This window comes from Thamnophis elegans, chromosome 8, assembly GCF_009769535.1.
Source record: "Thamnophis elegans isolate rThaEle1 chromosome 8, rThaEle1.pri, whole genome shotgun sequence".
NCBI classification, from domain to species: domain Eukaryota; kingdom Metazoa; phylum Chordata; class Lepidosauria; order Squamata; family Colubridae; genus Thamnophis; species Thamnophis elegans.
Genome location: NC_045548.1, coordinates 4,549,948 through 4,570,536, shown reverse-complemented (window position 1 = coordinate 4,570,536; position 20,589 = coordinate 4,549,948). Strand labels below are relative to the sequence as shown.

General features: G+C 41.4%; 1 protein-coding gene across 2 annotated transcripts; it reads right to left on the bottom strand.

The window, feature by feature from the left end:
- Nucleotides 1-7,567: 7,567 nt before the first annotated feature.
- LOC116512563 (proteasome assembly chaperone 4-like) lies at nucleotides 7,568-13,065 on the bottom strand. 2 transcript variants are annotated; one of them, XM_032223114.1, is made up of 3 exons: nucleotides 12,835-13,065; nucleotides 9,032-9,107; nucleotides 7,568-7,777 (listed from the first exon to the last, which is right to left on the bottom strand). In XM_032223114.1, the coding sequence occupies exons 1-3, from the start codon at nucleotides 13,045-13,047 to the stop codon at nucleotides 7,656-7,658; spliced, it is 411 nt and encodes a 136-aa protein (XP_032079005.1). In that variant the 5' UTR covers nucleotides 13,048-13,065; the 3' UTR covers nucleotides 7,568-7,655. The 2 variants fall into 2 exon arrangements, with proteins under 2 accessions (XP_032079005.1, XP_032079004.1); XM_032223113.1 differs by lacking the exon at nucleotides 7,568-7,777 and adding an exon at nucleotides 8,311-8,807.
- Between the last annotated feature and the right edge of the window lie 7,524 nt (nucleotides 13,066-20,589).

Here is a 20,589-nt window from a genome sequence, read left to right as displayed (position 1 = left end):
AACCGTGCGACGAATGAGCGACGAATGAGCCCTGAAGCGCGCCGACAACAGCGCACCGACAGAAGCACGCTGTAACCTAACCCTAAACCTAACCCTAAACCTAACCCTAAACCTAACCCTAAACCTTACCTTAACTTAAATCGCGCTGATGTCGGCGCGCTGTTGTCAACGCGCTTTTGACATCGCGGTTTTAGCGCCGCGGTTTTGTCGGCGCGCTTATGACGTTCGCGCTTTTGTCGGGTCACGCGTTTCAAGTAGCAGGAAAAAAAAGTTTGGATCAGAAGCCCTGGGGTATCTTTAACAGCTCTTAATTTAGAAGTTGAGGAATCCGCGTGTAAATTTGCTGTTTACAGTAAAAATAAAAAACACTGCACAAGGAGGCAATTTTTTTTTTTCGAGAAGAGGTTAAACGGATAGGGTTTTTAAGTGGGAAAGATTTTTACTGCTATCCTTTCAAGTGTCTGCTAATTAAGAACAGGAAGCCGTTTCAAAAAGCCCTCCTTGATAATAAACACTATCAAGAATTATTCTTTAACTTAAAAAGGAAGAGGTAATGCTTTTTAGAAAATTACCTCCAACCTGAAAAGGGGGATAAATGATTGCAAAATAGTTGTCCCAGAAGCCATGGGCTGAAATTCTAGGCAGACCCAACAATCATCATCCTTGTTCTAAGGAATGCTTGATTCTGATGGATAAGTGCAATGACTTAAAGATCAAGTTTAGGCGGGGGGGGGGAAATATAGGAGAAAGAGCCGAGGTGGCGCAGTGGTTAAATGCAGCACTGCAGGCTACTTCAGCTGACTGCAGTTCTGCAGTTCGGCTGTTCAAATCTCACCGGCTCAGGGTTGACTCAGCCTTCCATCCTTCCGAGGTGGGTAAAATGAGGACCCGGATTGTTGGGGGCGATATGCTGACTCTGTAAACCGCTTAGAGAGGGCTGAAAGCCCTATGAAGCGGTATATAAGTCTAGCTGCTATTGCTATAATGGGAAGCAACTGGTTGAAAAGTCCCCTTTAAGAAGATTTTGGTGCATGTGACATCCGAAGTAATTGGCATCTATTGCCAACCAGCTGCCCTTTTTACTATTGAAACCTTTCAAAATGGCTGCCATAAGTGCACCAACACAAACTCCAAAGTGCTCTTGTAGGATTCTTCATTTTTTTTTTAAACCCTACAATAAATAAAAGCCGAGACCCCCTATGATCACTGGGGGCTGAAAATAGATCCTTAACTCCCTGGTCCTAAGTAAACCTGAAGGTAACTGCTGTTGAAACTCAGCTGCTTCTGCCTCAGCTGCGTTGAAGAGCAGGAAGCTCATGGAAACACATCGTCTCCTCCTTCCTCTTCCCCACAGATCCATCCGTAGTATCTGCTGGCAATTTAAATCTCCTGCTCTTGCTCAATCCTTGGCTGTCTCAGCAGTGCTACTTAGGCAAGGGTCCCTCAGAGTCAGCTTCACGCAAGATCTGAACTTGTGGCTAGTTAAAACTATTCCTACTCCCTTTTTTTTAACGAACATCACCATCATGAGATTGATGTCCCATTTAAATCAACGCAGCAGCCAGTGCGGTGATGTGTAAGAGCTCTTCACGTGGTGGTCATTTTGTTTGATGTATATTTTGCATTTGTGGGTAAAGTGTTAAGGACCCACTTTTGTGCAACTTTCCTTGTTATGCCCCTTCCTTCCTTCCTTCTTCCTTTCTTTCCGTATATTGTCTGTTGACTTCTCTGTGTATCTTCTTACTTCTGTTTTGTGTAGATCAGAGGTGGGGGAAAAACAACTTGTTTTTCCAGCCTTTTTCATTTATTTTTTTTTGCACACTGTAGTAAACTGTCCGGTTTTAACATGACCACCCCCCCCTCCATTTATCTCTTCGACATCACATTCAAAAAAAAAATAAGGCCCTTTGAATTGTGCAGTATTCATGTGCCAAATTCGTGTGACGCCTTTTGCCTTTTATATGATGCTTGTTATTAAGTGATACATCAGGAACAGCAAGTTTCTAGTATAGAGTTATTTTTCAGTGGAGTGGGGGCCTTGTGTTTTTTTCTTTGTGGGAGGGGGATTTATTATTGACATCCAGGCTCCAAGTAAGACAACAGAGCACTTTTGCAGTCTGTACGCTGTGGAGTAGCTTTTTTTAAACTCCCCACTCCTGTACATATAGTCTTTATAAACAACCATGCAGTAATATAGGGAATTGATTGCATTTTGCCATGGTTCAAAGTCCCCGTTGTGTTCATTCCTACAGTCCTCACCACTTTCTGATGTGACGCTCCTTAACTTTACAAACAAGCGGAGAAAGAGTGCAAATGGTTGGAGATTGTATATTTGTAAGATGAGAGAGCTCTTGGTGATTTTTTTAAAAAAAGATTTGTTTTTAAAGATGTGCTTTTTATTATTTTGGTCTGAATCCGGTATTTGGAATTAATGTGTCGTTATTCGTGCCCAACTTTCCTTGCAATTTGCCTCATGGAAGACTGTCAGTCGGGAGTCCTCACGACGTTTTTGTTGAAGGCAGTTTTGTAGAACGTGTTTCTAATAAATTATGTTGCACGCCTAAATTTAAATTATTTTTGGATGAAGTAAGTGGGCATAAAATTATCCGCAGGACCACCGGATTCTACTGAATGTGCTCAAGCGCAACCCTAGATTCCGAAGGCTACTCATAAAACTTGACCTACATACGTGAACTTTGATCCATTTTCAAGGACTCACAGAAGTTTGTTACAGTTGTGGTGTGATGGGTCTCTGCTGCTGTCTCCTCCGATAATAAGCTGCACGCTGCGGGAGGCTTGCTCGTAGCAAACCATTGGCAATGTTTTTCCATAACATCCCATTCGAGTATTCTTCTTAAGACTGAACTACTACATACTTGGTCCCCATGTTGTTTCTGGAAAATCAACTACTTATTGCAGCCTATCAACATTTGGACAGTTCTCCGTTTTTTTTACAACTTTAGCATTGTCCCTAGACGTTGGCAACGGTCCTTAGTACAGAGCTGATTGCACGCACACAGCCTATAGTCTATAACTTTGACAAACTGTCAGGCAGCCTCACAGGACTTGGATATATTTATTTATTAGGCATTAATTGATGTTTTAGCTTTTTCCAGTGTGTGAAATGTTGCAGGTACGTCAGTAGTGGGTTGCTAATCCCGTTCCAACCGGTTCGGTTGGAACAGGGCCGGCGGCGTCCTCGTGCACGTGCGCAGTTCACGCATGCGTCTTAGCGCCTGCGCGATGCTCCAGCTGCTCGCGGAGACTCGCGCAGGTGCTGTATGTGCCATCCAGCTGCTCGCGGAGAATCGCACAGGCGCTGTATGTGCCATGCGCCTGCGTGGAAGCACAGAAGCCTTCAAAGACCGGTAAGGAGCGCGGGCGGGCGGGTGGGCCCTTCGCCGTTCCCAGAAGTTACTTACTTCCGGGTTCGCCGACCAACCGGTTCGCGGGGACCGCCGCGAACCGGTTGAAACCCACCCCTGAGGTACGTGGTGTATAGCTTCATTCTTCTCGTTAAGACTGAAAAGCAGGTTTTATGGTCCTCAAAACTGAGTGGAGACCAGCAAGAATGAGGCCATGTTCCACTAGGATCCATTCACCACCAAATCTTTTTAGCACAACACTGTCTTTAATTGGGTGGCATCTATTTCCCCCCACTGTTGTTTTAAACGGTAAGCCAGTTTGAATGTTCAATCGGGACAGAACGGCAATACCTGTATTAAATCTATTTAAAAAAAAAAAAAAAGAGTTTCAAATGTTGTTCTCTGATAGGAAAAGGTTGATCAACAAGAGCTCCCATCCCCCATTGAAAATGGTCATCTGGCCATTCCTTTCAATGGGTCTAGGTTTCAGCAGAAGTGGTAGGAAACTTGTGTCTGCGAATATATTGCGGCATCGGTGTGGTTCAACTGCCACTACCACACTCATTGTCTCCTGTGAGAATGACTTGAACTCTCCATTAAAAATTATCATTTGAGACTCATCATGTACCCAATGCCATTTTATCCTCTGGAGAATCAAGCAACAACATACCAGCCTTTCCCTGCGGCAGCTTTGAAGCTTAACAATCTGCAGAACCACAGAATGTGCGTTCTTGTCAGATCAGCTTCTGCTTCATCGCCTACAAGCTGTTGCAATGTAGAAAAAGGGAAGGGATGCTCTCTAGTTGCACAGATTTTAAGACCAGCTTCAGCACAAGAACGCCTGAAAACTGAACACAGATCGTATCCTTGGTTCTTGCCAAATTAAATAAAAAACGGCATATGTTGTTTGGCGAAGAAATTTTAAGAACCACGACAGTCAGGACCTTCCAGCTAGGAAGCTCTTAGCAGGCTGCCCTGGCCCCAGAAGAGAAATAAATAAATCCTCATATTTATCCAAACAAGGGTATCCCATCGGTATCTCTTCTGTCCACTTCAGTTTTTCTACTTCTGCTGTCGGTAATTCCAAGTTCAGCCATTTTTTTTGGGGGGGGGGGAAGTATATTTGAAAATAATTTATTAGAAACCTTTTTAATAGCAAGAAAGTTCAGATCAACATTGGACATTCCAAGACTTGGTGCGCCATTTGTTATCAAAACATTTTGAAAATGAGATTTAAGATTTAATGGATTTGTATGCCCGCCCAATCCCGAAGGACTCCGGGCGGCTTACATAAAAACAAGTTAAAAAAATATTAAAAGAATTTAAAAATGGTGCAGAGAACCTTGTTATGGATCATTGTAAGAATGAATTCTTATGAGTATTCTGAATTGTTGGCTCGGTTTCTCAGTTTTTGTTGTTGTTGTTTTTGTTGTTGTTGTTTAAATTACCAACTATTTACGTCGCCAGTTCCTATAGCCAAACTAAAGAAGAAGGAAAAAGTCACCAAATTCAGAAGTGCCATTAAAATGAACTCTGAATGTCATGTCAAGTTGCATCTACCGCTGGGACAGAAAGACAAGTGTTGAATATGGTTCACACTTGATTTTTTAAAAAAAAATAAAAGTTAACAAAACCTCATTTTTTCCAATGTACTGTGTGAAAAACTTTTTTGGAACAGAGTAGTGTGCTAATGTCTGTAAGTGGATGACATCCCCACCCTTTCCCTCAATTTCTGATGATGTTTTCTTGACTAATCGTTGTTACTGTACCTTTTTTTTTATCACGAGTAGTTGGTGCTTCTTCATAGCACAAGCTTAACAATCAACTACTGGAGAACAGTCTTAAAAGCTAAATGTCTGCATGATGTTACACCCGTTGTACCTACTGAACAACTTTGTATGTAAAATGTACAGGAATAAAAGATGTTGCTCCATTATTGCTGGACTCGAGTGTTTTATCTGTTTTGTTGGGATTACCCCATTTTGCACTATTACAGATGCTGCTTTGCCCAAAATTGCTTTCCCCAAGAATACCTCCCTTTTTTCTATTCAGGGAAGAATCAGGGTGACTGAATGAAGCTGAGCATTATTTATTTATTTATTTATTATGTATGTATGTATGTATGTATTTATTTTATTTTATTATTTTATTTTATTATTTTATTTATTATTTTATTATTTTATTTTATATTTTATTTTATTATTTTATTTTTATTTTATTTTATTTTATTTTATATTTTATTTTATATTTTATTTTATATTATTTTATTTTTTTTTTTTATTTTATTTTTTATTTTTTTTTTTATTTTATTTTATTATTTTATTTATTTTATTTATTTCATTTTATTATTTTATCTTATTTATTTTATTATTTTATTTTATTTTATTATTTTATTATTTTATTTATTTATTTATTTATTTATTTATTTTATTTTATTATTTTATTTTATTTTATTTAGTAGATTTATAGGCCGCCCAATCCCGGAGGACTCCGGGTGGCTTACAAAGCGAAAAGAAGAGTAATTAATAAAAAATAAAGGAAAACAATTTAAAACATCACACGTGCACTCAATCTGATTGGGGCTGGACCTCCAGTGAGGTCAACAGCCCCAGGCCTGCTGGAATAGCCAGGTTTTAACAGCTTTTCTGAAGGCCATGAGGGTGGGCGAGGTCCGGATCTCTGGGGGTAGTTCGTTCCAAAGGGTCAGAGCAGCCACAGAGAAGGCCCTCTTCCGGGGAGCCGCCAGCCGACACTGTCTGGCTGACGGCATCTGAAGGAGGCCCACCCTGTGGGATCTCACCGGCCGCTGGGAGGAATGTGGCAGTAGGCGGTCTCGCAGGTATGCTGGCTCTAAGCCATCTAGGGCTTTAAAGGTGATAACCAACACCTTGAATTGCGTCCGGAGACCAATTGGTAGCCAGTGCAGCTCACGGAGGATAGGAGTAACATGGGTGTATCTAGGTAAACCCAATATCGCTCGCGCGGCCGCATTCTGGACTAGCTGCAGTCCCCGAACGCTTTTCAAGGGTAGCCCCATGTAAGCGCAACTGAAATGTAGCTTGTCTTGTTATTGATTTAATAGATGAATCACAAAGCGCGTAAGAGTAAATATTACATATTGGTTTATTTATGTTTTTAATTTGACAGCACAAGTGGTTTTCTTCATAATACAATCTACATCTAGCTATTTCACTTTATACATTGAAATTCATTTTTTTTTTCCTGAGAAAGAGCATGTGACTCTCTTTCTCCCCCGTCTCACAAATGTTCTTCTAGAATGCTTCCCCCTTTCTTGTAAAAAAATGTAAGCCTGTTCGCCACTGGTGCTCATATAATGGGAAAGTAGTTGATCCAATTCCGCACCATCCCATCAAAAATTGTTAGGGAAGCTGATAAGACTACACTTATTGAATAAGTTTTAAGTCTTTTTTCCTTGACTTGGTTTGCTATGGGCATCTATTCTGCAATGAATCAATTCCAAATCTAATACTTTCCACTGAACAGATTCATTTTGTCTTTGATCTGATGCTACAGAACTGGATCACGTGTGATTGGAAAATTCAAAACAGATCTATGTCGTGTCAAGCAGAAACAGTAGGTGGCAACATCTGTCAAATGTTGCAGCATTTATTCCAGTTCTATATTCTCCCAACAGGAATATCTAAAGAACTGAATTCTTCTTTCTTTTTTCATTATATACTGATATGTAGATTCATTCATTAGTTCAAAGAGATACTCTTGAGAAACTGAATGCATTTTGCCATCCAAAAAATATATCTCAGTGACATATTTTTTTTACAAAAAAAAATCTGTGACCCATCAAAACCGCGTTCCACAAAAGCGCGGTCAATGAAAGCACGTATGTGACGTCATCACAGTGCGACGAAAAAGATCGAAAAATTGAAATAAAAATTAAATTACAGCAAGCCGATTCACATAAAGGTAAGGGTTAGGTTTAGGGTTAGGGTTAGGTTTAGAGCGTTAGCGTTACGTTTAGCGTTAGGTTAAGGGTTAGCGTTAGGTTTTTCGTTAGGTTAAGGGTTAGGTTTAGGGTTAGGTTAAGGGTTAGGTTAAGGGTTAGGGTTAGGTTTAGGGTTAGGTTTGGGGGGGTTAGGGTAAGGTTTTCGCTTTATTTTTACATTTTTCGATCTTTTTCGTCGCGCTCTGATGATGTCACATATGCGCTTTCGTCGACCGCGCTTTTGTCTACCGCGGTTTTGTGGTGGAACCAAAAAATCATCTTTAAAAAAAACACAAATATAAACACACAAAAAACATGACTATCCCGAACTAAAATTTGTCTGGGAAAGTTGCCATTTCTTCTTTGATACGGTTTTCTACAAGTAGTATGAAGCTGTTGTCAGTATTTTGAATGCTATAACTGACAAAAATCTGTTTTTTAGTCTTGCTGGCTGAAACATAAACAAAGCACACATCATATCAATCTTTGAAGGGATGTCATAGCACAAATCAAATACCATCATGTGTTCCCCATAGTTCCAAGCACTCAATTGCTGACAAAAAGGTGTGTGTTTGGGAGGTAGTTGCTTTACATTTGGGATAAATTCTCCGCATAACACACTTTGGGGAGTTCTTTGGGATAAAAGGCTTGCTTTAAAACAGGAATTGAATTGCTTTCAGAGCCGAGGTGGCGCAGTGGTTAGGGTGCAGTACTGCAGGCCACTTCAGCTGACTGCTATCTGCAGTTCAGCGGTTCTAATCTCACCGGCTCAAAGGTTGACTCAGCCTTCCATCCTTCCGAGGTGGGTGAAATGAGGACCCAGACTGTGGGGGGCGATATGCTGACTCTCTAAACCGCTTAAGAGAGGGCTGAAAGCCCTATGAAGCGGTATATAAGTCTAACTGCTATTGCTGCTATTGCTATCCCCAGGGGTTCTCTGGGAAGGAGCATTATGTAAAGTAGAGGGGGGGAACTGTGGCCTCTTTAGCACCTGTGGACTTCAACTGTCAGAATTCTTGAGCCAGCATAGTTGGTGTCAAGAGTTCCAAAAAACACCCCCAACGACAGAAGACTCCATGGCCCGAGTTTCCCCAAAGTTCCATTTTATTAGAGATGTCATATTGGCACATCCGGGGAAACCCGAATCTGAAAGCTTCCAGTTTTTCCCCACCCAAGTGAAACTTCAAGTCCCTGCCCAGAACCCACATGTCCATCATATGATCCAATCAGGTGCCATCTAAAACTGGAGATGCCTCCCAGTCACCTCATTAGCAGCTGCAGGACAAAATGGCCTTGATTTTCAGAGAAAGAATGTTATTATGGCTACATATCACCCACACTATAATCCTCTCTCTCAGTTTCCCGCAGTAGAAAATGTGGCAGGCGTGAAATCCCAAAGGTAAAAAGATGGGTTCCCGGTCTGACAGCTGGCCCAGGAATTCTGGGAGTTGAAGTCCACAAAAGACCATAGTTCCTCATCCCTGATTTAAAACAATAATAATAAACATACTCAAAGATTGCTCAAAGCGCAGAAGGTTTAGGATCATCCCATATAATTTGAGCCATTACATTTTTTAAAAAACTTTTGTATCGTGGTGACCAGCACACGCGAAGGATGTCAATTAAGCCCAACCTATGTGATCATGGATTTTTCCCCCCTTCCTTTTCCCTGTGTTAAGTTTTAAAAATTCATGCACATACGTACCTAGTCTTTGAGCTAAAGAATTGGAGGTATTGTCAGAAGCATTGCCAAAAAGTAAGGTTGATGCCGGAATGGAATCCTGTAACGAAGAAAAAATTTTAGGAGCAATTCTGTGCTCTAATATATATATACAGATCCTCTACAGAAGAAAAATTGCTGTAATTATGGGGGTTTTTTTTCAGAGGCTGATGCCACTGCAGATACAATTTTTGGCTTCATCCTTTGACTTAATGTTTATTTTCTAAAAACCTCGCTTCAAAGATGTATGAAAACAACAGAAGTGCTAAAATGAAAGATCACACAACAGAAACTTCGTATCTAAATCGGTTGCCCTCTCCCCTCCTTGGAAGAACTTTATTAAGAGCCGAGGTGGCGCAGTGCTTAGGGTGCAGTACTGCAGGCCACTTCAGCTGACTGTTATCTGCAGTTCAGCGGTTCTAATCTCACCGGCTCAAGGTTGACTCAGCCTTCCATCCTTCCGAGGTGGGTGAAATGAGGACCCGGATTGTTGTTGGGGGCGATATGCTGACTCTGTAAACCGCTTAGAGAGGGCTGAAAGCCCTATGAAGCGGTATATAAGTCTAACTGCTATTAATTGAACCTTGGACTTTTGACATAGATTTTGACATAGGGATATCTTGTGGTTAGGCACTGGCTTCCTGTTTCTTTTGCAACTCTGCCTATGTGGCTTTTAATATAGAAGTAAAGGGGCTCTAAGAGGCTGTCCAGCCTGACCCAGTAGGTTTCACACTTAATGTCCAAATCTCACTTTACGTCTGCTTTATGATCCCCTTTTGCGACCTCCCGGACAAGCAAAACTAACGAGGAAGCCAGATTCACTTTTAACAACTGCGTTGTAATTGAACACAACGGCAGGGATTCCCTTAACCAACACGGCAAGAAAAAGTCATCAAATGGGGCAAAAACTCAACTAATTTTTTCACCGAGGAACAGTTTGTGGGGGGGGGTCAACTGTGGTCGTAAGTTAAGGACTGCCTGCACCCACAAAACTGACCTGCAGAAGGAGGTTGCCTTCTCATTGCTCCGTTTAAAAAAAGAAAGAAAATATTACTAATAGCAAAGCTGAAGGTACTGAATAATTTACCAGCAGTACTGTTATAATCCTACAAGAGGGTGGATACCGTGGCACGACAAAACCGCGCTGGTCAAAATTGCAGCGATAAAATCGCGGCGCTAAAGCCACGACGTCATCACCGCGCGTCATCACCGCCATGACAACAGCGCGGCAACAGAAGGGCGCTTTAAAACGGCGCTGCAGCAGAAAGCCGACTTCAATTAAGGTAAGCGTTAGGATTAGGTTTAGGGGTTTGTTTTAGGATTAGGGTTAGGGTTAGCGTTAGGTTTAGCGTTAGGGTTAGGTTTAGGGTTAGGTTTAGGGTACTGAGTGCTTGGGAATGCGCGATTTTGCCCTCCGTGATTATGTCATTGCGGTAGGGTCGCGTTTTTCCTTAGTGCTTAGAACGGCGCAAATTAGTCTTCGCGCTTATGTCTCCGCGGATAAGGGCTTCGCGGATTTGTGCTGGAACCAGTGGATACAGTTAAAGAACTATGTGGTTTGTAAGCCTATATAGAAAGCAGAGCCTAGGCTAAGGGATGGTATAAAAGATCAGTTTATAGGGCAGTGCTAAATAACGTTCATAGTACCACACTTCTCTGCTAGTAAGCTAATATTTTTGCAATCCAGATTTCAATAATGCACCGAATGAGAACTGCCAGATGTACAAGCTGGATTCAAAACAGACAGAGGGGCCTGAGATCATATTGTTAACATGTGGGTGCCTAGAAAAGACAAGGGATTTGCCAAAAGATGCCTAATTTGCTTTATGGATTATATTAAGGCTTTTGATTATGTAAACCAGTGGTCACCACTGAAAAGTTTGGTGGTCCGCAGAAAAATTATTTGCATTTTTTATATTGCACTAAATACTATTTATCTTTTTTTTAAAAAAAATCATATTAGTGCTCCGCAGGATTTAAAATTATGAATTTAGTGGTCCCTGAGATCCGAAGTTTTGGTGATCCCTGACGCAGACCATAGTAGATGTAGCAGTGGTGGGATTCAGCCAGTTCGCACCTATCTGGGAGAACCGGTTGGTAACTTTCTAAGCAGTTCGGAGAACCGGTTGTTGGAAGAAATCTCCTTTTGGTTTTGTTCCCCACTTTACAGGGCTAATCCTTGTAATCCTGGATTATATTATGGCTTTTGATTATGTAAACCAGTGGTCAGGTTCCCATTTAAGGCTCTTAATTGTTGTACTGTGTTATTTATCCCCCTTCCCTTTTTATTGTAAGCCGCCCGGAGTCCTTCGGGAGTGGGCGGCATACAAAACTAATAAACTAAACTTTGAACAACTGCGTTGTAATTGAAAACAACGGCAGGGGATTCCCTTAACCAACACGGCAAGATAGCAATAGCAATAGCAATAGCAGTTCGACTTATATACCGCTTCATAGGGCTTTCTGCCCTCTCTAAGTGGTTTACAGAGTCAGCATATCGCCCCCATAGTCTGGGTCCTCATTTCACCCAGATAGATAGAATGGATAGATAGATAGATAGATAGATAGATAGATAGATAGATAGATAGATAGATAGATAGATAGATAGATAGATAGATAGATAGATAGATAGAAATAGCAGTTAGACTTATATACCGCTTCATAGGGCTTTCTGCCCTCTCTAAGTGGTTTACAGAGTCAGCATATCGCCCCCATAGTCTGGGTCCTCATTTCACCCAGATAGATAGAATGGATGGATAGATAGATAGATAGATAGATAGATAGATAGATAGATAGATAGATAGATAGATAGATAGATAGATAGATAGATAGCAATAGCAGTTAGACTTATATACCGCTTCATAGGGCTTTCTGCCCTCTCTAAGTGGTTTACAGAGTCAGCATATCGCCCCCATAGTCTGGGTCCTCATTTCACCCAGATAGATAGAATGGATAGATAGATAGATAGATAGATAGATAGATAGATAGATAGATAGATAGATAGATAGATAGATAGATAGATAGATAGATAGCAATAGCAGTTAGACTTATATACCGCTTCATAGGGCTTTCTGCCCTCTCTAAGTGGTTTACAGAGTCAGCATATCGCCCCCATAGTCTGGGTCCTCATTTCACCCAGATAGATAGAATGGATAGATGATAGATAGATAGATAGATAGATAGATAGATAGATAGATAGATAGATAGATAGATAGATAGATAGATAGATAGCAATAGCAGTTAGACTTATATACCGCTTCATAGGGTTTTCAGCCCTCTCTAAGCGGTTTACAGAGTCAGCATATCGCCCCCACAGTCTGGGTCCTCATTTCACCCACCTCGGAAGGATGGAAGGCTGAGTCAACCTTTGAGCCGGTGAGATTAGAACAGCCGAACTGCAGAACTGCAGTCAGCTGAAGTGGCCTGCAGTGCTGCATTTAACCACTGCGCCGAGGTGGCGCAGTGGTTAAAGTCATCAAACGGGGCAAAAACTCAACTAGTTTTCTCACCGAGGAACAGTTTGTTGGGGGGGGGGTGTCAACTGCGGTCGTAAGTTGAGGACTGCCTGCAGCCACAAAGCTGAGCTGCAGAAGGGGGTCGCCTCCCCATTGCTCCGTTTTAAAAAAAAGGAAGATAAGACGGATCTCCGCATCTGCGGAGAAAAATGGTTGCGCGCTGCGCCGGGAATCCAACCGGGAGCGAACCCCGCTTTTGCAAACGAGGCGCATCGTCTGCAACCTCCTTTACACCCCCCCCCCAAGGTTGCAACCCCAAAGCCCGGGACTCACGCGGGGGTTGCACATGGCCACGGCCAGGTTGCTGAGCTCCGGGCCGTCCCCGACCCAAAGGAAGAGCGAGTCCCGCAGGCGCATGGCGTGGAAATGCACGACCTGCTCCGCTAAGCGCCCGCAGAAATTGTGCAGCGAGATCCCGGCTTCCTCGGCTGCCGGCGGGGCGGGAGCATCATCGTCTCCTCTTCCCGGCTCTTGCGCTTCCTCCATCGCCGCCGCTGCTGGCCAAAGCAGGCTTGTAGGCCGAAGCAAGCGATCCCCGATCGCGCCCGCCCTTCCCCGGTTGTCAGCGGGCCAGAAGCGGGCGTGGCCCTCGCTTAACTTTTTCTCTTTCTTCCAAGCGGCGTCTCGACTTTCATTTTTTCTTTCTTTTCTTTTTAAATGCACGCCGCCGAGCCATAAAAGGAATGGTTCGATTGGGTTAAATTCACGCCTGGCTCGCCGTAAACCACAGTTTGGCCACCTTTGTGGTGCCAACGTAGCTTAAGAAACAGCTGTTACTTCAAACAAGAGTTTTTGGCGTTTGAATTGCACTCCCCGTCCGTTCTTCCTCCATATAAATATAAATAAATATAAATACTCCAATAAACAATAAGGTTTATCTCCAATAAACTACATGTAAATCCAATAAACCAAATAAACCACAATAAACAATAAAGTTTATCTCCAATAAGCGCATATAAATCCAATAAACCAAATAAACCACAATAAACTCCAATAAACCATAATGTTTATCTCCAATAAACTGCATATAAATCCAATAATCCAAATAAACCACAATAAACTCCAATAAACAATAAAGTTTATCTCCAATAAGCTGCATGTAAATCCAATAAACCAAATAAACTCCAATAAACTCCAATAAACAATAAGGTTTATCTCCAATAAACTACATGTAAATCCAATAAACCACAATAAACCACAATAAACTCCAATAAACAATAAGGTTTGTCTCCAATAAACTGCGTATAAATCCAATAAACCAAACCAATCCAACAAGGAATCTATGATTAACTTCTTTAACCCCAATGCTGTGGGAAAATTGGGATGGTTTGTGGGAAGTTATCATCCAGCCCTCCCCCAGAAAAATGAAATAATCCTAGGAAATATTGAAAAGGCAGAATATTTCTCTGGATGTGAAAAGAAAGAAACACGCTTTAAAAGACAGAATAGTTGCCTGTAGCTTCCTGCCCATCCACACTTTGTCAATAGGCCATTGAGAAGGCCAGGCTAGCCCACTTTACATAATAAAGACTTCTCCACTGCAGCTCAGGGGAAAGGGATATTATTCAACTCTCCACATGGCATCTGAGAACTCATCTATGCCTGGATTCAAAACAGCCTGGAGAGTAGCCCCCTGCATGGCACCATGGGAGTCTGACAACCAATCAGAACACATATCTTACACAGGAACAGGAAACAGAGAGGTGGGACTAAACAGGGTATAAAAAGCCTAGCAAGCCCCTTCCTCAACCCTTTTATCTTCTTCTCCACCTACATCAAAGCATGTGATCCCCTTTTCTGGTCAGGGCTCAAGCCATGTGGTCCTGTCCACCAATAAACCATCTTTCCAAGCAGCCTCCATGTCTCCAGTGTCTTTTTCCCCACTTGGAGCCGAACCCAGAAGGACATTTCTTTCAACAATTTGTTAAAAAAAACTGCAACATCATTGCTGTTTTGGATTATCACAACCAGACCCGGAGATGTGATAGCTCATCTATCCACTAGATGGAGAAATGTTATTATTCCTATCTGGAGTCTCTTACCTGTTATAAATATTCCGATACTGGTTTTTGTTTTTTTTTATTTCGCTGGAAAAGGTTATGCTGAATTTAAATGGAAATTGTATCTATTAAGGAAATCAGATTTGCAGGATAAAAGAATAGCATAAACTAAGCAGTTATAAATATCAGCTATTCCCACAATCTCAATCAGCTTTTTCCAGACGTGGGTGTGGATGTCAGGCTCCAAAAACCAACAAAGACACAGCAAAGTTCTTCTAAGCCACAGGTGGCAAACTTGCCATGTCACATTGCCATCACTTGACATATTTTTCGCCATCACTGGGTGGGCGTGGCCTGCACATCATGCATCCAGCCCACGGGATGCCAGTTTGACACACCTGCTCTAAGCAGATTCCTTTATTGTTCCTCGCCCATAGACAGAAATATTGCGAGCTAAAGCAAACTACTTACATCATTAAACATATACTCTGAGAATTCCTAGGGAGGAGCTGTTCCGGCTGTCTTCCTCCCACTCAAGACTAAACTTTGCTCCTCTGGAATCAGGAGTGGGTTCCTGCCAGTTCTAACCTCTTCTATAGAAGAGGTTCCACAAATCTACAGTGCCGTTTAGAACCGGTTCCAGCTCCCTCCCCCCGCCCGTCCAGGCACTGAGAGGAGGAATTCTGGGAGTTGAAGTCCACAAGTCTTAAAGCTGTCAAGTTTGAACACCCCTGGTTTTTTTTCCTAAAGGGTTAGGGGTGCAAGGGTTTGTAACGTGACAGCTTTAAGACTTGCATGCTTCAAATGCCAGAGTTTCTGAGCCAACATTTTGGTTGCTAAGCAAGAGCGTTGTTAAGTGAGTTTCACCACATTTTACAAGTTGGCCACGCCCACCCAGTCACATGGCTGGCAAGCCACTCCCACCTGGTCACATGGCAAGCCACTCCCACAAAGCAGCCACACCTACAGAAGAGGTTCTAAAAATTTTTGAAACCCACCACTGTCTGGAATAGCAATAGCAATAGCAGTTAGACTTATATACCACTTCATAGGGCTTTCAGCCCCTCTCTAAGCGGTTTACAGAGTCAGCATATCACCCCCCACAGTCTGGGTCCTCATTTCACCCACCTCGGAAGGATGGAAGGCTGAGTCAACCCTGAGCCGGTGAGATTTGAACCGCTGAACTGCAGATAACAGTCAGCTGAAGTGGCCTGCAGTACTGCACTCTACCCACTGCGCCACCTCGGGAATGTACTCCCTCCCTGACTACGTTCAGACTGAATCCAGACTCCATTCCTCCACAGTGAAAACTGCTTTGTCCATATATTGTCTCATTCATAAAACAGAAAAAATGGAGATGAAAGCTCTCGTTCAATCTTACTACTAATGCAGGAAATCCTTTACAACCCATCAAGTCTTCACTTCATATTTTATTTTTATTTTTGGCTCTTTATTTTTCCAACCTCAGAAGGATGGAAGGTTGAGTCAACCTTCAAGGTGCTAGTTGTCACCTACAAAGCCCTTCATGGTATTGGATCTGGGTACTTGAGAGACCACCTACTGCCAATTACCTCCACTAGACCAATAAGATCCCACAGACTAGGCCTCCTCCGAATTCCATCAGCCGCCCAGTGTCGACTGGCGACTACCCAGAGGAGGGCCTTCTCTGTGGCGGCTCCGACCCTGTGGAACAAACTCCCCGTGGAGATTCGTACCCTCACCACCCTCCAGGCCTTCCGCATAGCCCTTAAAACCTGGCTGTTCCGACAGGCCTGGGGCTAAAGACTTGCAGCCCCACTCCGAATGGTATGATTGTTGTGTTTTTTAATTGTGCGTGGTCTTTATGTTTTGTAATTTTGTTTGTTTTTCCCCCCTCCTGAATTGTGAGCCGCCCTGAGTCCCTTCAGGGAAAAGGGCGGCATACAAATAAAGTAAATTCAAAATTCAATTCAATTCAACCTTGAGCCCCACCAGGATCAAACTCTGGGTTGTGGGTAGAGTTTGCCTGCAATACTACATTCTAACCACTGTGCCACCAGGGTTCAGATGAAGACGAATCAACCAGTTTCTATACAACAAGCAGTTTGTATCACTGGGGAATCATTTATAAGCTCTGGAATCGATTAAACGTACTTCGCAATTTTGTTTAATTTGCACTCATTGAGACAACTCCTTCCTGGAGTGACAAAGAGAAGAAAACCAAATTGCTCCATCGTTGTAACAGTTCCTCATACATTTTTAAGACGGTTCACTGACAAAAGGGCGAACGACAAAACCGCGCCCGACTAAACCGCGGTGACAAAACCGCGTGTCCTAAAGCGCTCCGACGAATGAGCACTGAATCGCGCCAACAACAACGCAGCGACAGAAGCGCGCTGTAAAACTAAACCTAACCCTAAACCTAAACCTACCCCTAAACGTAACGCTAAACCTAACCCTAAACCTAACCCTTACCTTAAGTTTAATCGGCTTTCTGCCGGCGCGCTGTTGTAAAGCGCCCTTTTGTCTCCACGTTGTTGTCTCCGCACTGTTGTCGCCGCGCCGATGATGCCGCGGTTTTAGCGACGCGGTTTAGACGGGCGCGGTTTTGTCGTTCGTCACGTTTTAAGACAACTTTAAATGACATGCAATGGTCCCCATTCCAAGATAAACATCTACATGCTCCAATTCCGGAAGAATGAGAAAGGGACCACTTGAATACCCTGAAATGGAACCTAAATTGTTGAAACGTACTTAAGGCTGGAAGCAAACTGATTTTTTTTAATATTACCTAATAGATTACTGTTGTAGCTGGAATCTATCAGATTCATGTACCAATGGATATATGCCAGAGGAGAGTGTGAGCCCAGCTAGCTTATGGTTAAGTGAGATGTCTGAACGCAGGCAATTGGGTTAAGTAAACCATAATTCTGTTAACCACAATTGAATGTGTTGTGCAAACACTGCTGAGTGTGAATTGAAAGAGAGAGCCAGTCGTTTTCTGAAAATACCATAGTTTTTCTGCGTCTTTATACTTTTGTTATTCTCTATTTACATATTTGTGCACACACACACACAAAATGCAGCATAACAAAATCTCCAGAGCTTTCTTTGTCCCTTCTATTACAGCATGCAGGAACTTTGTAACGAATTATGAATCTGTTTAACTTTGAAACCATTTTTCTTCCTGGAAGCTTATGTGAAAAGCTAAGCTTCCCTTGTTACATTTAGGAGCTAAGAATTACTCTTTTGGGATGTAGCCCACTTTTTACTCCCTGCTCTTGTAACATTAGTCCTTCTGTGAATACACACATTTCTACTGTTTAGAAAAATCCAGTTATCTAAGCAAAATAGTTCTGGAAACTCTGTATATCTTACTTCTTTTTGCAAAAGAATTCTTGATCTCATCTCTTATAAAATTAGGAGAGGAAAAATTATCTGGTCTCTGAATTCAGCATTTGCTACCCTCCTGCTCCAGACAATTATGTTTTGTTTTGTTTTGTTTTGTTTTTGTTTTTATTTTATTTTATTATTTTATTATTATATTATATCATATCATATCATTATATCATATTATATCATATTATATCACATTATAATATAATGTTATATAATAATCACATTATATTATATCACACAATATAATATAATGTAATATAATAATCACATTATATTATATCACACTATATTATATTATATCACATTATATTATATCATATCATATCATATCATTATATCATATTATATCATATCATATTAATTTTATTTTATTTTATTATTTTATTATTTTATATTATTTTATTATTTTATTATTATTATATTATTATATTATTATATTATTATATTATTATATTATTATATTATTATATTATTATATTATTATATTATTATATTATTATATTATTATATTTTATATTATTATATTATTATATTTTATATTGTTATATTTTATTATATTATATTTTATATTATTTTATTTTATTATTATTTTATTTTATTTTGTATGGTGCAGTGGTTAGAGTGCAGTACTGCAGGCTACTTCAGCTGACTGCCAGCTGCAGTTCGGCAGTTCAAATCTCACCAGATTGTAGGGCAAAACATGCTGACTACGTAAACTGCTTAGAGAGTGTTGTAAAGCACTATGAAGCGGTATATAAGTCTATTGCTTTTTAATTTTATTATTTTTAATTTATGCTATTATTTATTTTATTATTTTTATCTTATTTTTAAAATTATTTTTGAATTGTCACCCATCTCACCTAGAGGCATTGCAGTGCATCTGTTAAGCAGTTAATGGGTTGGGCAGAAGCTCTACGTTCACTCTATGAGTGCTTGATGTGGATCTGTTGAGAAGATTCTCCTCCCTCAACCTACCTTTCTGCAAGTTGGAAAGAAGATCAATCCATCCCTGTTCAGGAGCAGGAGCCCAGGGAATTGCTGCATTTAGAGTATGGCCATGCGGGCCAGTGGTGGGATTCAATATTTTTTTACTAGCGGTTCTGTAGGTGTGGCTTGGTGGATGTGACAGGGGAAGGATACTGTACAATCTCCATTCCCGCCCCACTCCAGGGGAAGGTTACTGCAAAAACTCCATTTCTTCCTGATCAGCTGGGACTCGGGAGGCAGAGAATAGGTGTGGGTGGAGCCAGTCAGAGGTGGTATAGACCAGTTCTTCAAACGACTCCAAATTTCCGCTACCAGTTCTCCAGAACTGGTCAGAACCTGCTGACTGCCACCTCTGATGCTGGCAACAAGCTCAGTGTTCATTTACAATGCCAGCAGATCTTAAAGACCAAATCCACTCCTAATTGTAGCTGCCAGGAATGAAACCCTATCTGCACACAGAACAGCTGATGATGATCTTCCCTTGTTGCTGCATTTAAGCATGTTTGTTTTGCCTTCTCCTCAAGACTTAATACAATTACTCACAGAAGGCAGCATTATACATAACTGTGGTTTTTTTAAAAAAAAAAAAAAACCAGAAATGCTTCATCACATAATTCCCATTATCCTCTGTGTCAGACCAACATATTTGAAAGACACCAGATTTAGAAGCTGTGGTTAACTAAAGTCTTTAAGGCTCTGATTTCTCATTTGAGTCTATCAACATATCAGCAAAAAGAGCTGCTTCATCCTTTCGTGGATCGGAAATGCCTTTTTTTTTTATTAGCAGTATCCAGGCCGCTACCCATAGTGAAATCCAGACTATTGATTTCATTGAGATAAAGGATACTTAACACTGCAATACTGCAGTGTAAGACACACAGAAGCCGAGTTGAGGTCCAGACATCTTCACGTTGCCAAGGTTGAGAAACACTGATATAGCTACATAAATGGATATCAGTCTCAACGGCAATCTAAATGATAAGAGTTTTTGTCAAAATGGCAATGCACGTTCTACCTCTTATGTGCATAAGCAAAACGTCACAACCCCCCCCCCTGCAGAAGGAACAAAGTTTGCATTTCAACACAACGATGTGTGTGCTTTATCATTCCCCCCTCCCTTCCCTTATCGCTGAAATAAGTCTTTTGTTACCTGCCAGGAAAGAAAATTATAGCAGTGGGCATCTTAACACCTTCTTATATTTTAACACCATAGCCCTATGCTCAAATGGCATAGAAAAAGATGTAAAATAAATGTTGTTGATTTCAAGCAATTCTCTGCTCCTTTCCTTCAAAATTCAGGGTTAGGGGAGACCTTCATTTGTTTCCATATTCTTGCTTTTTAAGCCACGAGACGGTATTGTCAGAACCGAAAACGTTACCGGATCACGAGACAGAGGGATCCTTTTTTTCCCCCTTATTGCAGCTTGTTTCCAAGGCTAAAGCAGTTGCCTTGGAAACCGCAGTCAGTGGAATCTGATTCAATGCGTGGCTGGGCCAGACCGGAGCATCAGAGATCTGTGGGTAGCGTTTCAATGAAGAAGGGAGCCGGTCTCTGAAGAATTAAGGAAGGCGTGCAATTGAAGAGAAGCAAAAAATTTAAAAATGCAAATTCAGGGCAATTCCTCTCCTAGCGCGGAATGTCAAGTTCTGCATAAAAAAATAA